The sequence below is a fragment of the Cydia amplana genome, chromosome 18, assembly GCF_948474715.1.
Source record: "Cydia amplana chromosome 18, ilCydAmpl1.1, whole genome shotgun sequence".
Taxonomy (NCBI): Eukaryota; Metazoa; Arthropoda; class Insecta; order Lepidoptera; family Tortricidae; genus Cydia; species Cydia amplana.
Genome location: NC_086086.1, coordinates 11,745,134 through 11,770,308, shown reverse-complemented (window position 1 = coordinate 11,770,308; position 25,175 = coordinate 11,745,134). Strand labels below are relative to the sequence as shown.

Genomic DNA, 25,175 nt, shown 5'->3' with positions numbered 1-25,175 from the left:
TATGGAGTGGGAGATCATAAAGCATAATTCCTCTTTATGGTATTAGAACATAATATATCTTTTTAATGCATCTCCCACTTTCTACACTCATTTATTGGTAACTCCGATTACGATACTAACACTACACATCAATATAAATTCAAAATAGTTATTTTCGATACAAGTGCGGAAAAGAGGAAATTCGAAACGAGTGGCGATAAATTAAAACACGACCGAAGGGAGTGTTTTAAATCGACACGAGTTGCGAATTACCTATTCGCACGTGTATCGAACAACGTTTTACAGTACATATAGCACTTTAAAGTTTCGACATACGCACGAAAAGTGCTATTTTACGCGCTAGTGCGGAAAAGTAGCCCCATATGTACTGTAAAGATATTTTTAAAGTTTAAATGTCATTTCTTAACGACTAATCCATCCATCCATCCTTTGTACACCTGTTAAGTCCGAAAAATATCTTCACTAAAAAGAATTCACATTTCATTTTACTAAAGCAAAAGAAATGCAGACGCTCTAAAGCAACCTTTCTCATCCCATTTGTTTCACGTATATCGGACCGATAAATTATTATAAAACTTCGTCTTTATTACCTTGGAACTGGTAAAGATTTAAATTATTCGTAAAAGTTTTAGATAAAAGATTTCCACGAAAGTATTTTCGGTGTGTTCCGTCCACAACCGTAACTAATGTAATTTTTCAAGGGAATCTAGGTTTAGGACTTACCTACTTTTTATGGATCTAAAACATAAAAGTCCCAAGAAACTAGACGCATACAATGGAAGTTACGCTGTCGTTTCGAAACATTCTGAAATAACATAAAATTTGACAAGAACATTCAAGTAGGCAGAAACGAGAAGTAAGACTACAAGAACATAAACAATAACACCACTTTCTCTGGTACAACATTTGAAAATTTCTATAAGACTATCTCGTTTCGTCACCTCCCCCTTAATACCTCTATAGTATCGTTCCTCTGAGCTCATAGCAAACATTGTAAGATTTTTAATCAAGCTGCCTCAATGCAATGCAAAATTGCACCACTCAGCCAAATCAATGAAATAAAGCAGACAATTTAATCTCAAATATATTCTTGTGTACTCCAAATTTCATAGCACCTTGCCTTTAACAGATTAGTTTTAAACGTAAATTGTATTATTAACATTTTTAATTACAAAGCTGAAATACCGGACTCACTAATTCATATTCTGTCTCGAAAAAATATTATAATTAGTTTCAAATACGCTTTTAAACAATTAACTTGTTAAGATAATTTGTTCTAATTCAAACAATTAGAGTTCCTTTGGAACTCTTCCCTAATTTAAAACTTTTCTTTTCACAATTGGTCTTAACCAATCGTCAAGATGACACGAGGCTAAACTCAACAAGGGGCCGATTCTAATTTAACAAATTGTTATAGTTTTGATCTTACGAGGTTTGGTCTGAAAGTTGTTAGCTGCTCCGGGTCTACTCATGCGATTTGAATATTAATTATGCTAAATAATCCCGAAACACTTTATTAAAACGGGACGCGACGCCACCCGACGCGGCAGCGTGTTAACTCGATCAAATTGTATTATTTTCTATGACCAGAATCACACTATGTATGCAAGCGAAATGCCGGGACCAATCGGCAGATATCGCTAACGGACACAGATATTTTTTGCTGAGTCTTAGGCTTTTTCTATGTATTTATAAATGTTTTACTTAGAATAGTCATTAGGTATATATTACACACATACACACAGTACACACACACACACACACAGTACACACAGTACTGACAGTAGTGACAGTGTATTTTTATTTGTACTATATTTTTAATTTTGTTGATATTTAATTTTACAAAACAAGCTTAATTAGGTTAAGTTAGAAATATATTACACTAAGATTTGCATGTTGCATAGTCAGTTAAGAAAGATGGAAGTTGAAAATGTATATTTTAAAGAAAGAACTTGTATATAACCTTTGATAACTACTGGGGTGGACTGTAATATGGAGATGATGGAAACTCGTAGATTGATATATGATTAAGTATTTTAATAAATAAAACCAAACACAAGATGATATCAGTATCATGGTGACAGGTAGACTGAACTGACAATTATGGATTCGAATTAGGATACAAAATAAAAAGGTATAAAAGAGGTCGCACGCCAGCAAGTCGCCAACAACCTTTTTTAACGCAAATAAATGATTAAATGATGATAAATGATAATGATTACATTATTTATTTATTTAGCGTACAGTCGTAGCATATAACAGATTGTTTAAAGAATTTTAATCAAGTTTAAATATCCTTTATGATTACAAGTTCCCTAGATATGTTGGTTTCGCGGAACCCTCCTAAACTTAACAATATTAACAACATTGTAATTTACACATACCACATACTACTATCTACGTATCTACATACTATCCATATATGGCTATCTACTTCAAACCACTTTCATATTTACAATATAATCAATTATTTACAAACAACATATATACAGTGGTATTACTAAAAGAAATTAAAAAACTTCATATTAATTCCTTCTCCCTTAAAATGAAGTCGTCATCCAAACCGATAGACTTTCACCAGCATGTAAATTTACATGTAAAAACTTTAAAGTTAAATGGATTATGGTTCTACATACCATACCCTAAGACATCAATCTGGTTTTGGCTGCATATTTTAAATCGGGTGTTGTATGCCATCTTCGTTTTTATTATACCACCAATAGGTCAGATGGCTTATGTCGTGAAATTATTGGGTGCGGAAAATCGTGAGATTCAGCTTATCGCTTCCAGGTACAGTACATTACGTTTCAATTAGGACATTATAGTATTTTTTTGCAGTAAGTTGTTAATGCATAATGTTGGTTGGGATGAGACACCTACTGGCTCGACAGACACAAAATGGTAGCCCAACAATAAAACATGGCGATAATCCTAGTAATTTCTATAAAGTTCCAGGCAATCTGATCAAAATGGAATGGAAAAACCAGTCTTAAGTAGTACATTTTACATTGAACGGCCATTGTAAAACTTTTATCACATGTGATAATCACATGAACGTAAGATGCTAGACGATTTTTCCTTTTTTTATGATAGAGGTAAGTTTGAAGGTCGTATCGGTCGGGAAATACCGCATGCAGTTCATTCCACAGTTTAGCTGTGCAAGGCAGGAAGTGTCTGGAGAAACGCACAGTTGAGGACTGCCAACCAACCATTTTATCTAGTATGAGTAGGATGGACGAAATAAATCTTATTTTCGGCAATACAACTACAAGACAATTTCATTAAAAAGTAAACAATTTCTATATGACGACTGGTCTGGCCTAGTGGGTAGTGACCCTGCCTGTGAAGCCGCGGTCCTAGGTTCGAATCCTGGTGAGGGCATTTATTTGTGTGATGAACACAGATATAATTATGTTCCTGAGCCTTGTTTTCTGTGTATTTGTATATATATATCGTTGTCTGAGTACCCCCAATACAGGCCTTCTTGAGCTTACTGTGGGACTTAGTCAATCTGCAAGAATGTCCTATAATATTTATTTATTTGACAGCCTCAACCTGGTCTTAACCGAGCTTTACGTTTCCGTGAAGCTGTTCGACATGTTCTGCCACCGAGACTTGCTTATCAACTTGTTTGACCAGCTCAACAACGTCGATTTCCATCGGTCTACCCACCCTGGTACCCACAGGGAGGTTCTGAATCGCGCTATCAAGATATCGAAGAATCTGTATTGGTTGCTCCTAATGGGCTCGGCCACGGATGTATTTAGTAAGTTTGTATTTTTTTCTAGACACAGTATAACCCCATGATGCGTTTCATCATCATCTTCATAACTTAAGAGCTTTGCTCTTGTCGGTGGAGTAATCGCCAATCATGATGCGTTTACAAATCGCAAATTACGGAAAGCGTAAAAGAAAGTCGACGCTTTCCGGCCAGAGGGCAGAAAAACTATTTATTTACTTACTGGCACTATACATTTTGTCACTGCAAAATCGGTGCAGATTTAGCTTTGACGGACTCTAAGTATTATTTTATTAAAAATATTGATTTTACGTTTTCGAATAGGATCCTAGAAGAAAAAATCAGTTGACTAGTTTGTAACTTTCAGTTCACGTAGTGGTGGTGCCAAGTTTGAACAGATTCCAAACTTTGCCGGTGATGATGGACTTAATTTTTGTGGACGCTAATGAGCCACCATATTTGTACTACGCTTGTTTTTACCAGGTACGTGTTGATAATCATATTATTCCCTTTTTAGAAAGGAAATACTTTTGTAACAAAGTGGTTGGTGGTGATTTAGTTTCTGAACATGACCTCACTAAAGTATAAGTACTTGTTCTCTGTTAGCTGTTTAAGAAGTGTAAACACTCTTACTGTATATGTTGCTAGGGTGCCTCCCTAAACAGGCCCATATGGTGGAAATATTTGCTGCACATGGATGAAGTCTTGGTAGCTCAGATGGCAGTGCACTTGGCTAGTGATCCAGTGGTCGTGAGTTCAAGTCTCACCCAAGCCAGTAAAGTTTTCCACTGTTAAATGTATTTTAAGCTTAATATCATCGTACGCAGACGTTTCTGCTTGATACAAAATGTATTTAAAATATTCTTAGTTAAGTAAAACCTGCAATTTAACAGTAGCGTAATGTTCAGATCCCATATTTATTTTCCGGTATTGAAAAATACATGTCAAATGTCATATATACCTTGTTAGTTAACCGGGTAAAAATATAATTATTAACAAAGTTGTTGGTTACAAGTTGTGAAGAAGTTCTAGATAATCTTAGCCCGACGACAACCTGAATGCTCGACAACATTTTTGCTTTCGTTTGCAAGATTTTATCTTTTTATGAAGGCAGGCTTTGATGTTATATTTACGTAGCTAGGGATATAGGTACGTGATGTGTCCGTCGGTTTAGGCGGAGTATGTCACTTTCTTAGGAGGTCACGTTCTGGGGACGTCACTTTCTGAGTACGTCACTTTTTTAGCATGCACGTGCAACGTGCGCCTGCACGAACAATGGATACCAACTATCATATTAGCTGTACGGCATACGGCAGCTTTTATGTATGACATACAGGGTGTTTTTTTCAGTGGCCATTGAAGGGAAATACGAATCTATAGACGATAACGGGAAACTGTCATTGACGTTCGGATTCAGACTGTAAAGGAATACTGCAAATATAAAAAAAACATCTTGTATGTCATACATAAAAGCGGCTGTATGCCGTACAGCTAATATGATTGCTGGTATCCATTGTTCGTGAAGGCGCACGTTGCACGTGCATGCTAAAAAATTGACGTACTCCGAATGTGACGTCCTCAGAAAGTGGCGTTCTCAGAAAGTGATGTACCTACTCAGAATGTGACGACCTCTGAAAGTGACAAACTCAGAATGTGGCGTCCTCAGAACGTGACCTAACTCGAAAGTGACGTCCTAAGAAAGTGACATACTCCGCCTAAACCGTCAGATCTATCTGGCAGATGTGTGGTGATATGGCTAAGTATTACAGGAATCTTTGCGTAATTCCAGCAGTGTGTAATACATAGACGGATTCGAAGCCGGATTTATTCGCAAAATACAATAATTTTCAGACAGAACTCGAAGGACACATTTGTACATATGTATATTTTCCTTAGTTATACTAAATTACAACGTAATAATTATACATTTCTACACATTAAACATACACACAGATACACATACATTTACACACTTACTTTTATTTACATTTTATACATTTAACAAATTATGCATGTCTGAGAACTAACTGCTGTCAGTAATTCTGAATAATTAAATATTTATGCATCAGTCTGTTCGCAATCAGTAGACCGATTGATAGGCATCAATTAAAACCGGTTTATGCTCGTAGGTACTGAGGAATGAATGGAAAACCAATTTCAAATTAAACCGTTTTGTGAATGTCCAATCGTAAATTACAAAGAATCAGATTGAACAGAATGATGCTTTATGCCTGATAATCAAATTAAGCTTTTGGGGACGATTACATCAAACCTTCATTAAAAGATTCCAATGGCACTGCCCCAAAACGCAAAACAATCGTAATCTGTATGCACTTGAAAATTCATTCAATTGTTTAGGTTCCATAACATGTATTTTTTTACGTACATACACCATCATGAAATTGAAACATAAGTGCGTGAAAAATAATCACCTAGTTTTTTTTTTTAGTAAAGGAACCACAGAATTGTGACGTAAACCTCAAACTTTGTAGCCAACTAGTTTACCCTCTTTCTGCCTCTACCCTTATAGAAAGTAAGTTACGTTCTCGATAGCGTTTATCTCAGTGTCCGACTGGTGGTAGCCACACTTGTTGCCATTCGCAAGTAAGTTAAATTCATCTAATAATACATTTAAATTTCCAGATAGTGTACAAACCACCCCTTGTAATATTAATGATTGTCGTACAAACATTACCGTGGTCTCTTTTATTATTTGTCAGTAAGTATGTAAATTCAACATCAGGTACAAAATTGGTAATTTGCACTTAATTTAGATTTTAGTTTGTACCTTAATGTTTGTTCTTAAGGGCTGACTTAGACGACGCACGAACTCGCAAGCGATTTTAGTTACATTGCGGACTGTTGGTTACGTCCAATTCAACCGACCGATCAAAACCCGCAATGTAATAAAACTCGCATGCGAGTTCTCGCATCGTCTAAATGAGCCCTAACTTAGCCTACTTAGTCGGTAGCGAACAATGCTCGTTGGGCCCGTGAAGTCTCGGCGCATTGAGTTTATTTTTAAAACCAATCAGAGTTGTTAAATATAGTGTCAAGTATATAATGTAATGATAAATATCGTTCTAGCATATCAAGGAAAAAATGCTGCCAGCATCTTTAGTACAGTCAGCAAAAGTAGCGTACGGCACAGTAGAGCTAAGTTCCGAGCTCGCTGCGGATGCTTAAATTAGTTTTCTTCTTAGATTACGAGTATTTCGACTCTGCTTTGTATTATATTCTATATGTATTATGTTAATGCCTAAAAAATTTTACAAATTGTTTTTTTTTTATTTAGTTGCCCAATTGGATGTTCTAATTGACAACTTCAAGAACATGGAGACGCTCGTGAAAACTACCATGGTTGAGGGGAAGTGCGGCAAAGATGATGCCTTCAGAGTTCTGTTTAACCGTTTTATACTACACCACCGCGCTATTATAAGGCGAGTAAACGTATTTGATGTTCTTGTCTATTTGCAGAATAATAGTAGATTGTGTCACACGGGAGCAAAATGACATATTTACGGCGAGGACGTAGGTATATTACATCAGTTACAGTACAGTGCGTCCAGTGAGGGATTCAAGTGTTAACGCCCAAGGCGGAAATTATTTTGCTACCTATTGCTATTCACATCACCTGTGCGGAAATAATGTTTCAAAATATTATTTAAATTAAAAAAAATGAATTCTAGAAGTGCCACTTTGATTCCTCCTAGCAGGGAAGAAAAAGCCCTTTTACATATAGGTGATGTAAAAATTTGTTAAGTACATTTATTTCGGATCTGCAATTTTTTTAATCAAAATCATAAAACTATAAATACACCTGCATGTAAGCATTTAAAAAACAATCAAATTTTATGGGGACAGACGAAAAAACAAAAACAAAAAAATAGGGCTCCGTATATAAGGCAAATCAACAAATAAAATTGAACAGCTATCCTTAAGTTATTTCATTTCTTAAATGTAACCTGCATCGGTATTTTTGAATACACATGTAAATGTATAAAAGCAATGAGTGAAATGGTGTATTTACGTAATGGAACTGAAATTAAAGTTGTTTTAAACCGTTTGGGGCTTCGCTCGGCTGAAAGCAATTTGGACAGCTGTAATGAATTTAAATAAAAATATATTCAACAAGATACAATAGGTTTATTTAACTACGATTTTTCTCTCAATATATTATTCTATGCCTAAAAATATAATTGATTATATTTTATGAAATCAGAATGGATAGGTACGAATAAAATATGCTGCGATTTGAGAACATTTGCTCGGTTTGATACTACTCGTATTTTGAATAAGTTTTTGGCAAAAATTTCATTTTTGGTACAAGCTTTCATCGCTGACTGTACTTATCTTACGACAGACAACTAATACTCATCGAGACAATTCTAAAAACCCCTAACACAATTAGGTTGCGTTGTTTCATCACAGAATTCCTATGGCCACCTCGTGTCTCCATCATCAGATCAGTTCGACAGTACCATATTATTGTATTGTCACCAGAACTACATACAGCTGCCAATTTTCATGACGCTACGATCCTTGGAAGATGGTTAAATTAGTTACCTTAGATTCCATTACATAGTTAGTTACATACAGGTCGACCTAATAAAAGCTTGTTAAAAAAATACACAAAATAGTTCTTTACCTATAGATGACAGGAAAACCTATTATAAATGTGCAGTCAAGCGTGAGTCGCACTTAATTACTTAGTTTTTGATCCGACCCCTACGGGGTGTTTTTGCAATAACGATTTTTTCTGCCCCAACCAAGATTTGAACTCAGAATTTTTGACCACCACACAAGTCTAAGAAAGATTAATGACATTAATTCCTTAAATGATATGTACAATTCTATATCAATGCTTTGTGTCGTGCATGCACCGTAGAATGCAGATTGAAGCGGTTAAGGTTTAAATTAAAGTCCCAAACGCTTTATAACAAATAAATTTATTAAAAAATAACCCGAGCGGTGGTCGTGGTAGTGGTCCGTTAGATTTTAAATTAGCCTGTCTGATTTCACTGACGTAGGTGGGTACTCCCCTGACGTGGCAAGGTGGTCGTGCGAGCCCTGTGTTCGGACGCCGGGAAGTCTCGGGGAGCGCCGAGGTCAGCTGGTGCGTGAAGCCGGGAAGCCTCTGGAGGGCCTCCTACTCTGCGGTCGGATCAGCAGGTCCCCCCTGCCGCCGTAGTTTTAAGCCGTCTAATTGCACCCTGGAATGTACATCGTCCAGCTTTATGTCCACGTATTAATTGGCCGCTCGGTATGAACCCCAACGATGACGCTAAGCAAGCAAGGGAGTAGCAAAAAGTAGATGGTGGGTGTTCATAACCAGAACGGAGTTACAGCGGTTATGTGATATGGCAAGTAGGTACCTAAGGCAGAGTGCAAGATTAGAAAATTAAATTACAATAATGGGGATCAACTAAAATGATAAAAATGCTATAAGCTAAGCTTGTGAGCTAAGGCTATTAATAATCTGAAGTTAAATAACACGCTGGGCAAAATGTATGAGACGCCATGTTATAACGGTACTTTTACCGTTACGCCGCGACGCGGCGGCTAACAACACTTACTAGAGAGGAATTATTTTAAAATACATGACACAGGCAAGGCACAATTAACACTAGGTACTGAAAATAAGCGTTTTAGCACAATAGAATTTAGCACACTAGATTCTTAAAACTAAGTAACGTTCAACACTTACCCAAACGGGGTGCAGGACGGGTAGTAACTAACTAGTACTTAAAATCATTTGCTTATAGCAAATTAAAAGATTTAGCTACACTTGGCTAGCATTGCCGATTTAAGAAAATATTATTTTAGACTTGCGCCGGCGCGCGAGAGGACACGGCACACGGCCGTGAACGCGACCGGCAGCGTCTATCCCTAATGACGATCGAGCGCAGAGTGGGCCGCGGAGTGATGGCCGGTGGTATAAGTAGGGTAAAACTGCTGACATCGCCGTTCGGCGGAAAGTACAGTCGCGCACAGAAATGTTACGTTAATTTCTTAATTTCACATTATTTTAAATAATACTTTTGATTTAGATGCCTATAGTAACGTGCATCGTTACATTACCCCGCGCGAAACCGAAGGATTTTATTAATCTAAATTAATAAAATCCGCACTAATTCTGAGTACCTATGTATTCGCATTATCCTTCCAAAAAAAATCTCTCATTCTTCACGCATTCAACTAAGCGAAAATGATCTTATACCATTATTAACGCAACCTGCCATTGGTAAGGTACCTGTCTATTTATCAGACCAGAGACCCAAACGAATACTAAGCACAACAGATCACAGAGGAAAGAAAAGAAACAAACAAAAAAAAACAAAAGGTTTATTCTTAGTGTATCCCAACTGCGAAGATCGTTAAAACGAAAGTTGTGAGACCTATAATTATAGACCTATCTCCTTAAGACATGTATCCCAACTGAGAGGATCGTTAAAAAACGAAAGTTGAGAGACATATTACCTTACGACATGTATCCCAACTGCGAGGATCGTTAAAAACGAAAGTTGAGAGACATATACTACCTTACGACATGTATCCCAACTGCGAGGATCGTTAAAAAACGAAAGTTGAGAGACATAATTATCCTCCTACTACGAGAACAACATTATAAGATTCATGAGTAAACCCGGAAAGCCATTCTAATAATAATAATAAAAAAATCTTTATAATAATATTCCGCGAAAGAAAATATATTATTCAACCGTGTAGGGTAAATGTTGAGCGCTAAACTTATAACTACTCCGTTCTGTTACAAAAATAAACTGATGATAACGTTATGGTTGATAAAATGTATAGATATTAATGACTGGCTAGGAAAACAGTAAAACAACGCCACCCAAAGAGAAGAAGAAAGCGGCGCAACAGAAAGCAAAAAATAAAATAAATGCAACTAGTGTGTACTGTCACAATAATAAAATTCCATAAAATAATAATAATAATAAAATCGCTTGCGTGACTCAACTGAGCTAGAGTTCTACAGCTAAAATAAATTAAAATTCAATAAAATAAAACAATTAGTAAAAGTAAAATATCACAGTATAAAATCCGTAACACTTGTGGTGACTATTGTACGTCAGATGCAAAACAACACAGAGTAACAAAGAACACAGAGCAAAACTTGGAATGCGATTCAATGTGAAAAAAACCTAGTCGTTATGATAAAATAATTAATTATTGATTGAAATTAAAGTACTAAAATCGCGTTAATAATTTAAAATTGAAAACTGTATTAAATAATTCCACCATAAAATCATTAAAATTGCGTAAAAATTCTTAAAACTACCGTAAAAAAATCATAAAATTCATCAAAATTTGTAAAAAAAACACTACAATAATTAACAATAAAAACTCGTACACACTAGTTGCTGCAACCAAAAAAAACACAAAGCAAACGTTTCACAAAAAAAAACAACACAAACACCAACTACTTCTACGCAGTGAAACCAGACTTTGACCACGTTAAAGGGCGCCAATGGAGCGGTTAGGGTTGGGAGGTTTAAATTAAAGTCCCAAACGCTTTATAACAAATAAATTTATTAAAAAATAACCCGAGCGGTGGTCGTGGTAGTGGTCCGTTAGATTTTAAATTAGCCTGTCTGATTTCACTGACGTAGGTGGGTACTCCCCTGACGTGGCAAGGTGGTCGTGCGAGCCCTGTGTTCGGACGCCGGGAAGTCTCGGGGAGCGCCGAGGTCAGCTGGTGCGTGAAGCCGGGAAGCCTCTGGAGGGCCTCCTACTCTGCGGTCGGATCAGCAGGTCCCCCCTGCCGCCGTAGTTTTAAGCCGTCTAATTGCACCCTGGAATGTACATCGTCCAGCTTTATGTCCACGTATTAATTGGCCGCTCGGTATGAACCCCAACGATGACGCTAAGCAAGCAAGGGAGTAGCAAAAAGTAGATGGTGGGTGTTCATAACCAGAACGGAGTTACAGCGGTTATGTGATATGGCAAGTAGGTACCTAAGGCAGAGTGCAAGATTAGAAAATTAAATTACAATAATGGGGATCAACTAAAATGATAAAAATGCTATAAGCTAAGCTTGTGAGCTAAGGCTATTAATAATCTGAAGTTAAATAACACGCTGGGCAAAATGTATGAGACGCCATGTTATAACGGTACTTTTACCGTTACGCCGCGACGCGGCGGCTAACAACACTTACTAGAGAGGAATTATTTTAAAATACATGACACAGGCAAGGCACAATTAACACTAGGTACTGAAAATAAGCGTTTTAGCACAATAGAATTTAGCACACTAGATTCTTAAAACTAAGTAACGTTCAACACTTACCCAAACGGGGTGCAGGACGGGTAGTAACTAACTAGTACTTAAAATCATTTGCTTATAGCAAATTAAAAGATTTAGCTACACTTGGCTAGCATTGCCGATTTAAGAAAATATTATTTTAGACTTGCGCCGGCGCGCGAGAGGACACGGCACACGGCCGTGAACGCGACCGGCAGCGTCTATCCCTAATGACGATCGAGCGCAGAGTGGGCCGCGGAGTGATGGCCGGTGGTATAAGTAGGGTAAAACTGCTGACATCGCCGTTCGGCGGAAAGTACAGTCGCGCACAGAAATGTTACGTTAATTTCTTAATTTCACATTATTTTAAATAATACTTTTGATTTAGATGCCTATAGTAACGTGCATCGTTACAAGATGCCATTTGAGTTAATTATGTAGCTACTAGGTCTGCTTACTGAATTAATGCTAACATGATAATTAGTTCACAAGCTTAATAGTAATGCCTGTGACAAGTTTTGGTTGCAAGTGGTTGGTATTTAAATATCAAACTAAAAGGAAATTAGATGGCATATTTCTCCATACACATTCATTCCTCATTTTCCTTTTTAAATATTGGCATTTTGGAAAATATTCATACACAATCTGATGTAGTATATTATTAACTGGAGATTTGGTTGTTAATTTTTTGCAAAAAAGTTGCGAAATATTTTTAGCAGCTCTTAACTTATAACTTTTCAGTACACCTAGCAATATAATTATTATGAAATAAAAATAGTAAGTTTAGGATTATCTAAACAGTTTTTAAACTCAAAAAAATCGTTTCATGTCTCATTTTCTCAGGTAAAGCAGTCACAGTGTATACGAGCAGTTTGGATAAAATCCTAAAACTTCTCTCGACTAATTACAAATGAATATTATATTGCAGTATTGCTAATATACATATATTTCGCCCGCAATGCAACCGCCATGAGCGACGTCTAGGCACTAAAGTCATTAATAGTCGTGCTCCTAATATGCAACTCAAACTGCTATTATGAATAGGTACGTTCCAAACCGCAATTACTCTAGAGAGTTCCAAGATTTAGTACATACAGGTAATAAATAAAGTTTTCCGACTAGGATTGGGAAGTATAGGTACCACGTTTATCAAGAGCTTGCATAGTCAGCGTTTAGAATGTCATTAAGTTGTCTAGCTCTTTGTACGTGAACACGTAGTTCAAATCCATTTTATGAACGATGTTACACTTGTGTCATGTCTGACACGGATTAGTCCGGCCCTGTCAACAATTGTTCATATAGTAGGTACCTACCTACCTATATTTTTCTCATACGACTGAGTTGCGGTAGAATTTTAGAGACTATATATACATTTGATAATGCAGCAAAATATTTCACTACCACTTAAGCTGTGGCCGGCCACAGCCTTAGTTCGAAATAGCAAGTCATTCTTCCTCAGTTTGATAAAGACTGCGTATCGTTTACACTTTCTCAATTTATGGCATGAACTCTATGCCTAGCTTATAATAAACTCATTTTAAAAGGGCTGTATTCTCTTTATGTGAGAGTGAGATAGAGAATGAGTGCCCTGATTTCATAAGCGCCGCACCTGTACTTGAACTTGAATTAGTCATGTTTAAAAATCCATCTCGGCCACCAGTTGCCTGCATAGCTGCTAAATTATCCTGAATATTTCCCAAAGTTACATTAATTTTGTGTTTTAAAACACTTTGTAGCGAAAAGAAATTTGGTTGTATATATTTTATCCGGCTTTATTGTTATTCTTAGATATAACATAAAGATATTCCTTATTAATCTGAAGATTACAGTTTTCTGGATATTATCAGCAATATTATTTATTCGGATTGAGAAAGCAATTGTGAACCTATAAATATACTGAATTAAACTTGTAATATCATCTTTTATAGATTTATTTAGGTAAAAACATAATAATAAAGGGAAACATATTTTGCTTGACAAATACAGGAAAAACAAGAAGAACGATATTTGAATTCGAAAACCAAAGACAAGAATAAACGCAAATAGGATTGTTGCCAATGTAAATGTACATTATATTATTAACACGCCTCCTTACATTTACACGTATGGCAACAAAACGACTAGGAACATAACTATTTAAATTATACCACTTTGAGAAAGCACAATACAAATATTATAATTAATAAGTTGTATAAAGTAACCTATCCTAACCTTATACATGTCTTTGTCTATAACTTTATATTTAAAATATCTCTAAATTTAATAAATTTCACATTTCCAAGAGCCTTAGTTAATATGTCTGAAACATTATTCTCAGACTCAATCTTAACAACTTCAATTTTTCCTTCTTTGCAGTTTTCATGAACATAATGAAAGTGAACCTCTATATGTTTAGAATTCTTTGTAAAATTTCCATATTTGGCAATGGCTACAGCGCCAGAGTTATCCTCGTATATTTTGACAGATTGACTCATTTTTATAAACACTTCATTAATTAAACACGTTAGAAAATTTATTTCAGTTACTGCATCAGACAGAGCTACATATTCGGCAAAAGTAGATGACTTTGTAACAGAGTTCTGCTTCTTTGATTTCCACAAGATTATATTTCCAAACAATCTAATAACGTATCCAGTAGTAGATTTCCTATCAATTGTATCGCCTGCCCAATCTGAGTCAACAAAGCAATCTAAGATGTCAGCACTATCATTTTGTATAATATTTTAGCTTAAGGCTTTTAGTTAAATATAAATACTTTAATACTCTCAACGCATAACTAAAATGTGTCTCATCACAGCAATTCTGAAAACGACTCAAGTAATTAACACTAAAAGAAATGTCTGGTCTAGTGCCAGAGCTGATATACAACAGTGCGCCTATTAAATTTCTATACTTTATATCTTCATTCAATTCCGATTTTTCCAATTTTAAATTTATTTCCATTGGCGTTTTGTATAATTTGGCATTTTCAATGTTATACCGTTTCGCTAATGACTCTATGTAATATTCCTGACTCAAAGTTAAGGTGTTGTCTTGTTCGTAGTTATATTCAATATCTATACCAATATATTTCTTAACTTTGCCTAAATCCTTCATTTTAAATTTGTCACATAATTTATTCTTTATATCCTTTATGATATTTACATCTTTACAGCAAATCAGCAAATCATCAACAAACAATAGAATGTAAACGTCGTAATCGTTTTCCTTTTTGAAATATAAACAGTAATCATATTTACTCCTTTGAAAATCTAGTTCAGTCAGACAATTGTTAAAACATTCATACCAAGCGCGTGGACTTTCTTTCAAACCATATAACGATTTATTTAACCTATAAACCTTTTCGCTGTCACATTCATAACCCATTGGTTGTTTTACATAAACTTCTGAAATTACCTTACCATTAAGGAATGCTGTCTCTACATCCATCTGGTGGATTTCTAAAGACTTTTGACAACAAAATGACAATAAAAGCTTTAAAGTTGGCATTTTAGCCACAGGAGAATAAGTATCATCAACACAATCAGTTTGTTGAAAACCTCTAACCACTAACCTTGCTTTGTATTCAGTATCACTCTTCTTTCTGTAGACCCACTTCACATCAATTACCTTTTTATCTTCTGGCTTACCAACAAGTGTCCATGTTTTATTTTTTACCAAGCTGTTCATCTCGCGATCCATAGCTGCCTTCCATTTGTCAGCATCCGTGCAGGTTATCGCCTCCTGAAAATTTTCTGGGGTCATAGCATCACAATAGTTTACACTAATACAATAATAGCCAAATTCATCATCAAATCGTCTTGGTGGCTTAACTTTTCTTTTTTGTCTCTCTTCGTTTTCATCATCATGTACATCAATAGTGTTTACATTATCCATATTATGGTCTTCTGGTATGTAGTTTGTATTCTTTCCCGTTTGTAACGTCTTTTCTGGTGTATAGAAATTTTCTTCTTCTTCTTCTCTATTATCATCTTTATCATTATCATCTTTATCATCTTCAAAACCACACAGTTTTACATCTTCTTCTATAATGTCGCAGTGTCTCGCTATTATTACTTTATTATCAATCAATACTCTATATCCAGTTTCACTATAGCCTAGTAATATTCCCATATCTGCCTTCTTGTCCCATTTGGACCTTCTTTTCTCTTCCGGAATTCTCACAAATACTCGACTACCATACATTTTCAGATACTTGACTGATGGCTTCCTTTTGAAAAATATTTCATAAGGTGTTTTCTTCTCAATTGTGTTAGTCAAAGTTCTATTTTTCAAATGTGCTGCTGTTTTTATAACTTCTGGCCAATATTTTCTTTCTACCTTAGCTTCTGACAGAAGACATCTCCCCATATCCATCAGAGAACGATGGTATCTTTCTGCGGTTCCATTAAGCTGATGAACGTAAGCTGGACATGGTTTTATAATAATTCCCTTTTCTCTTGCAAACTGAAAAACTCTCTGATTTATATATTCTTTTCCATTATCACATCGTATCTCTTTTATCATCTTGTCAGTTATATTCTGCATTTCATTTACATACTGTACTAGGCAATCATATACTTCATCTTTCGTTCGAATACAATAAACTCTGACCAGTTTGCTATAGTCATCTATAAAGCTCAAAAAGTATTTTTCTCCGCAATTTCCTGTTGTTTGATGTGGCCCATTTAAATCTGTATGCACAATATCTAATATATCTTCTGCTCTTCTTCGGTTATTATGAAAAGGTAAATTATGCATCTTATTTTCAATACATGTTGCACACCTTAAATATTCTGATTCTATTTCTTTAGGCAGTCCATCCAATGATTCATTTTTGCACATTATTTCCAAATTATTAAAGTTGACGTGTCCCAATGTACGGTGTAATTTTTCTTTCATAGACATAGTACTTTTACTCACATTGGCTTCCAGCATTTTTTCGTTGACATAGCTTTTCATCTTATATAATCTTTCATCTTTAATTGCAATAGCTATAATCTCTCCATATGGATTATAGATTTTGGATAATCTTCCTCTTGACACAATTGTGTTTTTGTCAGTGACTTTAGAGTAACTTATTAAGTTAACCTTCATTTCTTCAACATAGAATACGTTCATTAATTTTACCTCTGATCTTCTCCCATAGACTGAGAAATATGTAGTAATGTTTCCAACTTTAGTGGCTTTTAATTTTCTTCCATCACCAATTTTAATATCGATTGGTTTCTTCAGGGTTTCGCATATATCAAAGTACTCTTCATTATTAATAATGTGATCTGTGCATCCTGAGTCAAGGAGCCAGTTTATTTCACCCTTTTTTGTTATTTCTTCTTCACATCTCGAGGCATTATTTGCGATTGCAGGGAAACTGTTTCCGTGTACTTGTTCGTTTTGGTTATATCCTCTGCCTCTGTTAAAATTTCTAGCAGTATAGGTCCCACGTCCTCTACTGGAGTGTCCGCGACCTCGGCTTCCTGAATGCCCTCTACCTCTATTTACTGAAAATGCTCTACCTCGACCTCGAGGATTATACTCAGTGCGAGCATAACAGTCTCTCTGTAAGTGACCTGGTTTTCCACAAAAATGACAGTTAAAATTGCTTTGCGATGACGGTCTGGCTTCAGCTCGAAAAGCATTTGAGCTGGTATTTGGCGTTTCATTCGATTTTTCCTCGGCATTTTTAAGTTTAATCTTGCTTTTTAAATAATCGACTGTTTTCTCTTTCTCTGGTAAAACATCTATCAAATCACCGATATGACTGTAGTTTTGTGGCAGCGCTTTCAACATATAGTTTAGTTTTTCCTGCTCCGTAATATCTGCACCTGCCTGTTTCAACTCATTTACTGCTTTTTCGAAATCGTCGAAAAATAAGGTCACATCTTCATAGTTTTTCAATTTAATGGTTTCGAGATTATGTCGGCATACTATTTGCAAAGCCGTCGACTTCTTTAAATACATCTCATCAAATTTTTTCATTATTTCGTACGTGGTATCTAAATTGCTAATGTATTCTAATTGTTTATTCGATATAGCGCTATATATATAGTTAGTCGCTTGAATATCGCGGTCATCCCATTTTTCATCGTCGGTTTCTAACTTAGCTCGTATAGTAACATCTTTGCATTTTATGAATTGTAAAAATTTAAGTATACGTATCTTCCAGTTACCGTAGTCTGCTCCATCAAAAATTGGTATATTTATATCACCGTTCTTCGCCGTCATCACTTCTTTATATCTCGTTATAATCTTCGAACATAAATTATTTATTTCACATCACTACTATTAACCACGCTCTGCTACCATATAAATATACTGAATTAAACTTGTAATATCATCTTTTATAGATTTATTTAGGTAAAAACATAATAATAAAGGGAAACATATTTTGCTTGACAAATACAGGAAAAACAAGAAGAACGATATTTGAATTCGAAAACCAAAGACAAGAATAAACGCAAATAGGATTGTTGCCAATGTAAATGTACATTATATTATTAACAGAACCTTTTCCCACAGACAATAATAAAGAGAGTTACTGTGATTAATTTAAGTATTTTGACACTTAGATTGAATTTGCGGTTTTCAGGTTTATAATCACCGCCGAGAAAGCGTTTGGCGGTCAGTTTGCGTTGACTTTGATATTGAGCTCGGTTATTATGTGCACCACTGGCGTGCAATTCCTTTCGGTAAGTTACTAAATTGATTATTTTTTAAGAGAAGCGATATAAAGTCCGTCTACAAAAACCAACAGAGACGAGAGTTATCTTATATTTCGTTCTATGGGCACCAACGGGAACTCTATTGCAGAATTCCACATTGGCTTTTTAAACATAATGTCGTCACCCTTATTACCTAGGCTATAGAGTCCAAGTAAGTGCAAGCAGATGTTAGCGCACCGCCGGGCGAGCGCGGCAAATCGCCGCTAAACTTACTCAACCTCATATCTGCAACAATCATTTGATGGAAATGTCGCTTTTCTTTCATTCGGAATACGGGTGTTTTTATCATCAAATGAGTGTTGAAGATACGAGGTTAAGTAAGTATAGCGGCGAAATGGTTTGACCGATCGAAGGAACCAATATACTCGTATGCGCACTTCTCGATTATAACTTGATTATATTTCACTTCGGCAATGGAATTCAACTTGATGCTTAGGTAATAATTAGTTTTGAGGTAAGTATAGTAAACTTCCTGCATTAGCCATCGGAATGAAATCTTTACACATTTCACATCAAGCTAAGATGATGGTTGTCAAGCGGACGGCTTCCATGTGCAATCGCAAAAGGTCGGGACAGCGCTAGGAAGATGATGATACCTAGATTATATAATTGATTGAAAACTAGCAAAACTATATCTCGTTTCAGATTGAATCCCCGTCCAAGGATATAGTCGGCGTGTGTTGGATAATGGCCTACATGGCCATTATTGCCTTGATATTGTTTGGTGACTGCTATTTTGGGAATGCCATTTACGTAAAGGTAAGGTATTCTTCATAATAGAATAGGAAATGTTTATTCCCACAGAACATTATTAAAGAGGTTAGAACGGCTATCGCGCGCAGTTAGTATCGGAACCGGTGTCGCCGCTCGTTCCTCTCCACATTTCCACATTTCTCGCGCAACGGTAGTAAAAACTTGTGTACCTGGTGAATGGATACGCCTCCTTTAGACAGATTTGATGTCTAGCTTCTTAATCTGAACGTTATTGTGGCGCAAAAGGCATGTTTACGTTTTTCGGTCAGCGCGGGCGAGTACCAGCATGCGAGCGTTTGCTCATAACCGGCGGCGACACGTACCCTGCTCGCATCGCCATTCTACTGTGTTTATTCCTGACAATACAATAAGCCATGAAGTAGCCCCACGTCAGTATGATGGTCTTAGGTAGCGCTGATCTTCCATCAGAGCCCATTCACCAGCCATTACTTTGCCACTCGTGTGTATAAAATTACAACTTACTCATTAGTTTTTAAATAATAAAAAGAGCCTCGTAAGAGCAGAGGCCCGTTTCTCAAAACCTTGTAACTTGTAATACAAGTGGAAGTCCCTTTCTAACAAAAGCTCTCAAAAAGTGACATCCGCTTGTATTACAAGTTACAAGCTTTTGAGAAACGGGCCCCAGGTGTAGATAATAGTACATGTGCAACATGGGGCGTAAGTTAAATATTGCAAACGAAAGTAAGCTCCGGCAAGCCGTCGCAATTTATAGACTCGAGTTTGCAATATTATTAAAACTGTTAATTATGGTACTAGAAACTTCATTACTCCCTACGGTAAACGCTTTTTCTATTACTCCCGCTAAGCCTGCGTGCAATTCCACATTTACTAAGCGAGTGTGATGAAATAGTCTATAACGTACCTAGGGCAGTAAAATAATAAATGTGTCAGCTTCACCTCGGCCGACAATTATACTCGTATATGATCTGAGTCTTCCTTATTTACTGCCCGAGGTGTGTATACTATTTTTTTCCAATGAAGCTGGAAAGCAGCAACTCCGTTTAGCGCAGCGGTCGACAACCTCCGGCCCGCGGGCCGCATGCGGCCCGTGAACCTGTCAACTGCGGCCCGCGAGCCTCCCTGGCTATTTTGTATGTAATATTGACAAACGACAATGTCTGATACCGTCATAAATATTAACAAAGTATGGCCCGCGTCAACTTCGTTAACTATGTGGCCCTTGGCTGCTAAAAGGTTGCCGACCGCTGGTTTAGCGCATTAGACCGAAAGTTGTCAGAAAAATATATTCTTACTGCTGTTAATTATTTCTAATACTGTATGTATAATGTGTTTGTAAACAATGTAATTTATATAACTTTAAGAGCACAGAATTAGCGACGGTCGGCTACAGTAGCCCTTGGCTAGAGATGCCAGAGGATCTGAAGAAGAACCTGGTGCTGGTGATAGCCAGAGCCCAGAAGCCTTTGGCCTTGACCGCCTACAATCTGGTTACCATTTCGCTACCCACCTTTGCTACGGTAATAACTGCTATTTTACTTAAAGTATAGGGTGAATGCTATACTGATTGGCCACTATAAATTAATTGGCCACTTCTAAGAAATTATAAAAAATACAAGCCAATATAAGCCAAGAGTGGCCAATTACTACATAATGTGATTTTTATGGTTATCGTTTTGATTTATTTTATTAGAATTACAGTTTCTCGCAAGTACCAGCCATATGATATACATAATGTTAATTGAATGTGAAATGTCATGTAATTTCAGAATGTAGTTTTAAAATGAGAGCGTAAATTCGTTAAAGTTTTAGATACAATTCCACTTTACATTTATTTATTACCAAGTAATAAAGGTATTGAATGAAATAGCCTCTCCCGAAACTTGGAATTAGTAATTGGAATTTCCAAGTATTTTAACAATTTCCAAGAGCCTTTTAAGTAATAAATCCAGAACTTTTCATTCTTTGTGATAAACTGCAAAGTCTCACGTATCGATCTGTTCTGCCTAGCGGTATTATTTCGTTATCAAGGAATATAAATAAATAAATAATAAATAAATATTATAGGACATTCTTACACAGAAGTCCCACAGTAAACTCAAGAAGGCTTGTGTTGTGGGTACTCAGACAACGATATATGTAATATACAAATACATAGACAACACCCAAGACTCAGGAACAAATATCTGTGCTCATCACACAAATAAATGCCCTTACCGGGATTCGAACCCAGGACCGCAGCTTCACAGGCAGGGTCACTACCCACTAAGCCAGACCAGTCGTTAAAGATATAATATCTTATGTTATCCGTGCCACGTCCCTCGGGCAACATAAGAGTACAATTTAGATACGCCACTCTAAAATGCCATGTAGAGAGGCAAAACATTTGTCCAGTTTTGTACTTTGGTGATGGTTTGTTATCTTAATCTAATACCTTTAAACGAGCAATATATCTATCTATCTATCTAATACCTTTAAACGAGAAAATCTTGTTTATTTATTTATTTATTTATATATATATTTCGGGGATCTCAGAAACGGCTCTAACGATTTAGATGAAATTTGCTATATGGGGGTTTTCGGGGGCGAAAAATCGATCTAGCTAGGTCTTATCTCTGGGAAAACGCGCATTTTCGAGTTTATATATGTTTTCCGAGCGAAGCTCGGTCACCCAGATATTCTAATACCTTTAAACGAGCAATTCTTGTTATACTTTAAACGAGCAATTCTTGTTTATTTATTTATTTATTTATATATATATTTCGGGGATCTCAGAAACGGCTCTAACGATTTCGATGAAATTTGCTATATGGGGGTTTTCGGGGGCGAAAAATCGATGTAGCTAGGTTTTATCTCTGGGAAAACGCTCATTTTCGAGTTTTTATACGTTTTCCGAGCAATGCTCGGTCTCCAAGATATTATTTGTTTATTGGACACTGATAGACTAGCACGTTATTATTTAGTGGGATTAGCAAAGTAATATTTTTCGCAGTGGCGTAGCATGAACCAATCTAGCCGTGGGCGAAATCGTATCTGCGAGACCCTTTACTTTCACTGTGCACGAAGGGGCTTCGCGCGAGGCCCCTCTTGAGGCGCGAGGCCGTGGGCGACGGCCCACTTCGTCCACGCCTAGCTACGCCACTGATTTTTCGTTACCTATTAAAGGTCATTGAGGAAGATCTATTTTCTGTACATGACGTATGTTTTTTTTTTATTGTCACAAACCAGTTTTGCAAGGCATTCCTTATACGGTTTGTAAGTTATTATGTGTAGGTATAATATGGACTATTTGTCTGCAATAAAGGTTACAATTACAATTATAGAGTGGCGTATCTGCTAAAACAAATATAAAGTTTGCAATGGATACAGTTGGTTCTGTAAACCTATTTGTACAAGGATGTATTACATTACATGGTACGTTGAACCTGTAAAGGCTGTTAAGGCCAGTTTCAGTCCCTTTATTTACCTAACCTTAGTATATCTAAGAGAAAATGCCCTCAATGACTTCAAAGAAGCTTCGAGATTTCCATTAATGTTGGATTATTACAGATAGATATATCGTTAGACATAGTTACAAAAGTTAAGGTCGGACACACTCAACAGGTTTGTAAACTTAATTTGTAGAACCTTATCTATATAGACAGGAAGTGTAAGGTTAACTGGGAAAATGCAATTATAGAATAAATAATAATATTGCGTCTAATTCGTTATTTCTCAAATGTTGGTCAGAACTCCTAGAATTTTCTTGTTAATACAGTTTGTTTTTTTAATGGCGTAGCCATACATTTATTCAGTTTTAAGTTATGCGCGCGAGGTCTACAACTCACAGAGCCACGTGAGCTGTAGACCTCGTGATTGAATGTATTATTAAAATTTGACTCTTATTTGAAGAAAGTGACGTGAAAGAGATATCACTTCAGCTAAAAACAATCCTCGCAACTATAGAGTTGTGAGTGTGTGTGTGTGTGTGTAGAGTTGTGTTGTAATAGTACAAGGATATATTTATTTTACAATACTTAATTCCTCCGGGAGAGTTACGAGGTTTGCGCCGTTTGCGACGTTAGCCAAAACGTCATCGTTTTTTTTATGTGTAAAATTTTAATAATAGTTAAATATGCATTTTTGTTTCAGGTATTGAATTGGACGTACAAAGTCTTTGCCGTTATGAATGGGATGAAGTAACAACATCGCTACCTATTACACTTTTTTGTCACTACTTTCTCATGTTGTTGCGAGTTCAACCCTTATAAATTTTGTACCTACCGTCATTCACCATAATATATCTATAAAATAAAAAAGTAACAACTGATTTCCTTAAGGTATTCTAATTTTTAAAAAATACCGAACTTTTCCACTAAACAGTTGCCTAAGGTTTTTCAATATTATTTTTCGCATCAGTTGATATTTACGGACGTGACTTCATTCTCTCATGACTAAATTTGACACTCACTGTACGCTGTCGGGCCGCCGATGGTGAATGAAAAACACGTAAAACTTGTCTGTACAGTATATAATACAATATATACACACAATTACACGGAAAAACACAATATACACACAAATAACGAGCTATTTACACATAAAATTACAACAGATGTGCAAAAGAAACATTTGTCGCTCATTGACAGAGAAAAAACTATACATATAAACAAAAGACGCGCGCTGGCCGTGGCATCCGTATCAGTCAGGCTGCCAGCACGCGCGCAGCACAAAGGTTGGTAGGTTCCGTCGCCTACATTCCCCACCCTAGTGCTGGTACAGCACTCAAGACCAAAGAGAAATATCGGCGAACGATGTGCGTTACCAAGTCGTATACTTTTCACTGGGTAATCCTCAACATAGCACCGCATGTGTCACAAGGAGGTCTGTCTGGTGGAACCCGCTTCTTCTGTGGACAGTATTCAAGTGCGGTCAACTCGAGTAGTGTCGAGTACGACATGTTTAGGTCCTCACGGCCATGCGAAGCGCTCATCACGCTGTGCTTACACCAGTCCCGAAGTGTATGAGCAGCCGAATGTTCACAAGATGTAGCCAAACGTCCTTCTGAGTGCACTGACGGATTACATTTGTGCGCGAGCTGTCCGACAAGAGAGTTTTCGCCACAATTTAGTTCAAGTACATTTGGCACAAGAAAATTCAGTTCGCTGACGCTACATGTCTTATTATGTACACTTGAAGTTTCATTATTTACACTTAACATATTTACATTAGTCACTGTAGTGTTCACACATTTGTTCATAAGTATTAAAGGTGTAGCGAATCCCTACGCTGTCCGCGTGGCTGCAAAGCTCAGCGTAGTCGGTGAGCTCGTGGTTGCCGAGCGATAACTCGGACACAGATTCGTTGTCAATGTGAAGAGGCGTAGCAGCCGGCGACTGGTACAGTCTGGCCGTGTAATAACATTCGTGGCCAAACTGTTCCTTGTTGCAGTTCATAGAGACGGCACCCGGCGCGCTGAACGTGCTTAAACGCGACCCATCAGTGTCGGCGTGCGAGTCGGCGCTAGCCGGCGACTGTCGCACCCTGGCCGTATTAATGCAGTTGTGGTCAGAATGGTTCTCGTTGGTCAGTGTAGAGGCGGCGGCCAAAATGTTACACGCGTTCAATAACGACACATCAGTGCCGGCGGCGGGAGTGACGGCGGCAGCCGCCGATTGGCGCAGCCCGACCGTTTTGTTACCAGTATCGTGGTCTGACTGCACCTCCAGTTGTTCCCGCTGCGGCTGGTCGAGCCATC

At 36.8% G+C, this 25,175-nt stretch overlaps 1 protein-coding gene across 1 annotated transcript; it reads left to right on the top strand.

Moving 5' to 3' along the window:
- The first annotated feature begins 2,528 nt into the window (after window positions 1-2,528).
- On the top strand, window positions 2,529-23,620 carry LOC134656612 (odorant receptor 30a-like). Its single transcript, XM_063512168.1, has 9 exons — window positions 2,529-2,790; window positions 3,549-3,766; window positions 4,107-4,222; window positions 6,383-6,458; window positions 7,035-7,179; window positions 18,574-18,673; window positions 19,352-19,465; window positions 20,803-20,958; window positions 23,570-23,620. The coding sequence occupies exons 1-9, from the start codon at window positions 2,546-2,548 to the stop codon at window positions 23,618-23,620; spliced, it is 1,221 nt and encodes a 406-aa protein (XP_063368238.1). The 5' UTR covers window positions 2,529-2,545.
- The last annotated feature ends 1,555 nt before the right edge of the window (window positions 23,621-25,175 follow it).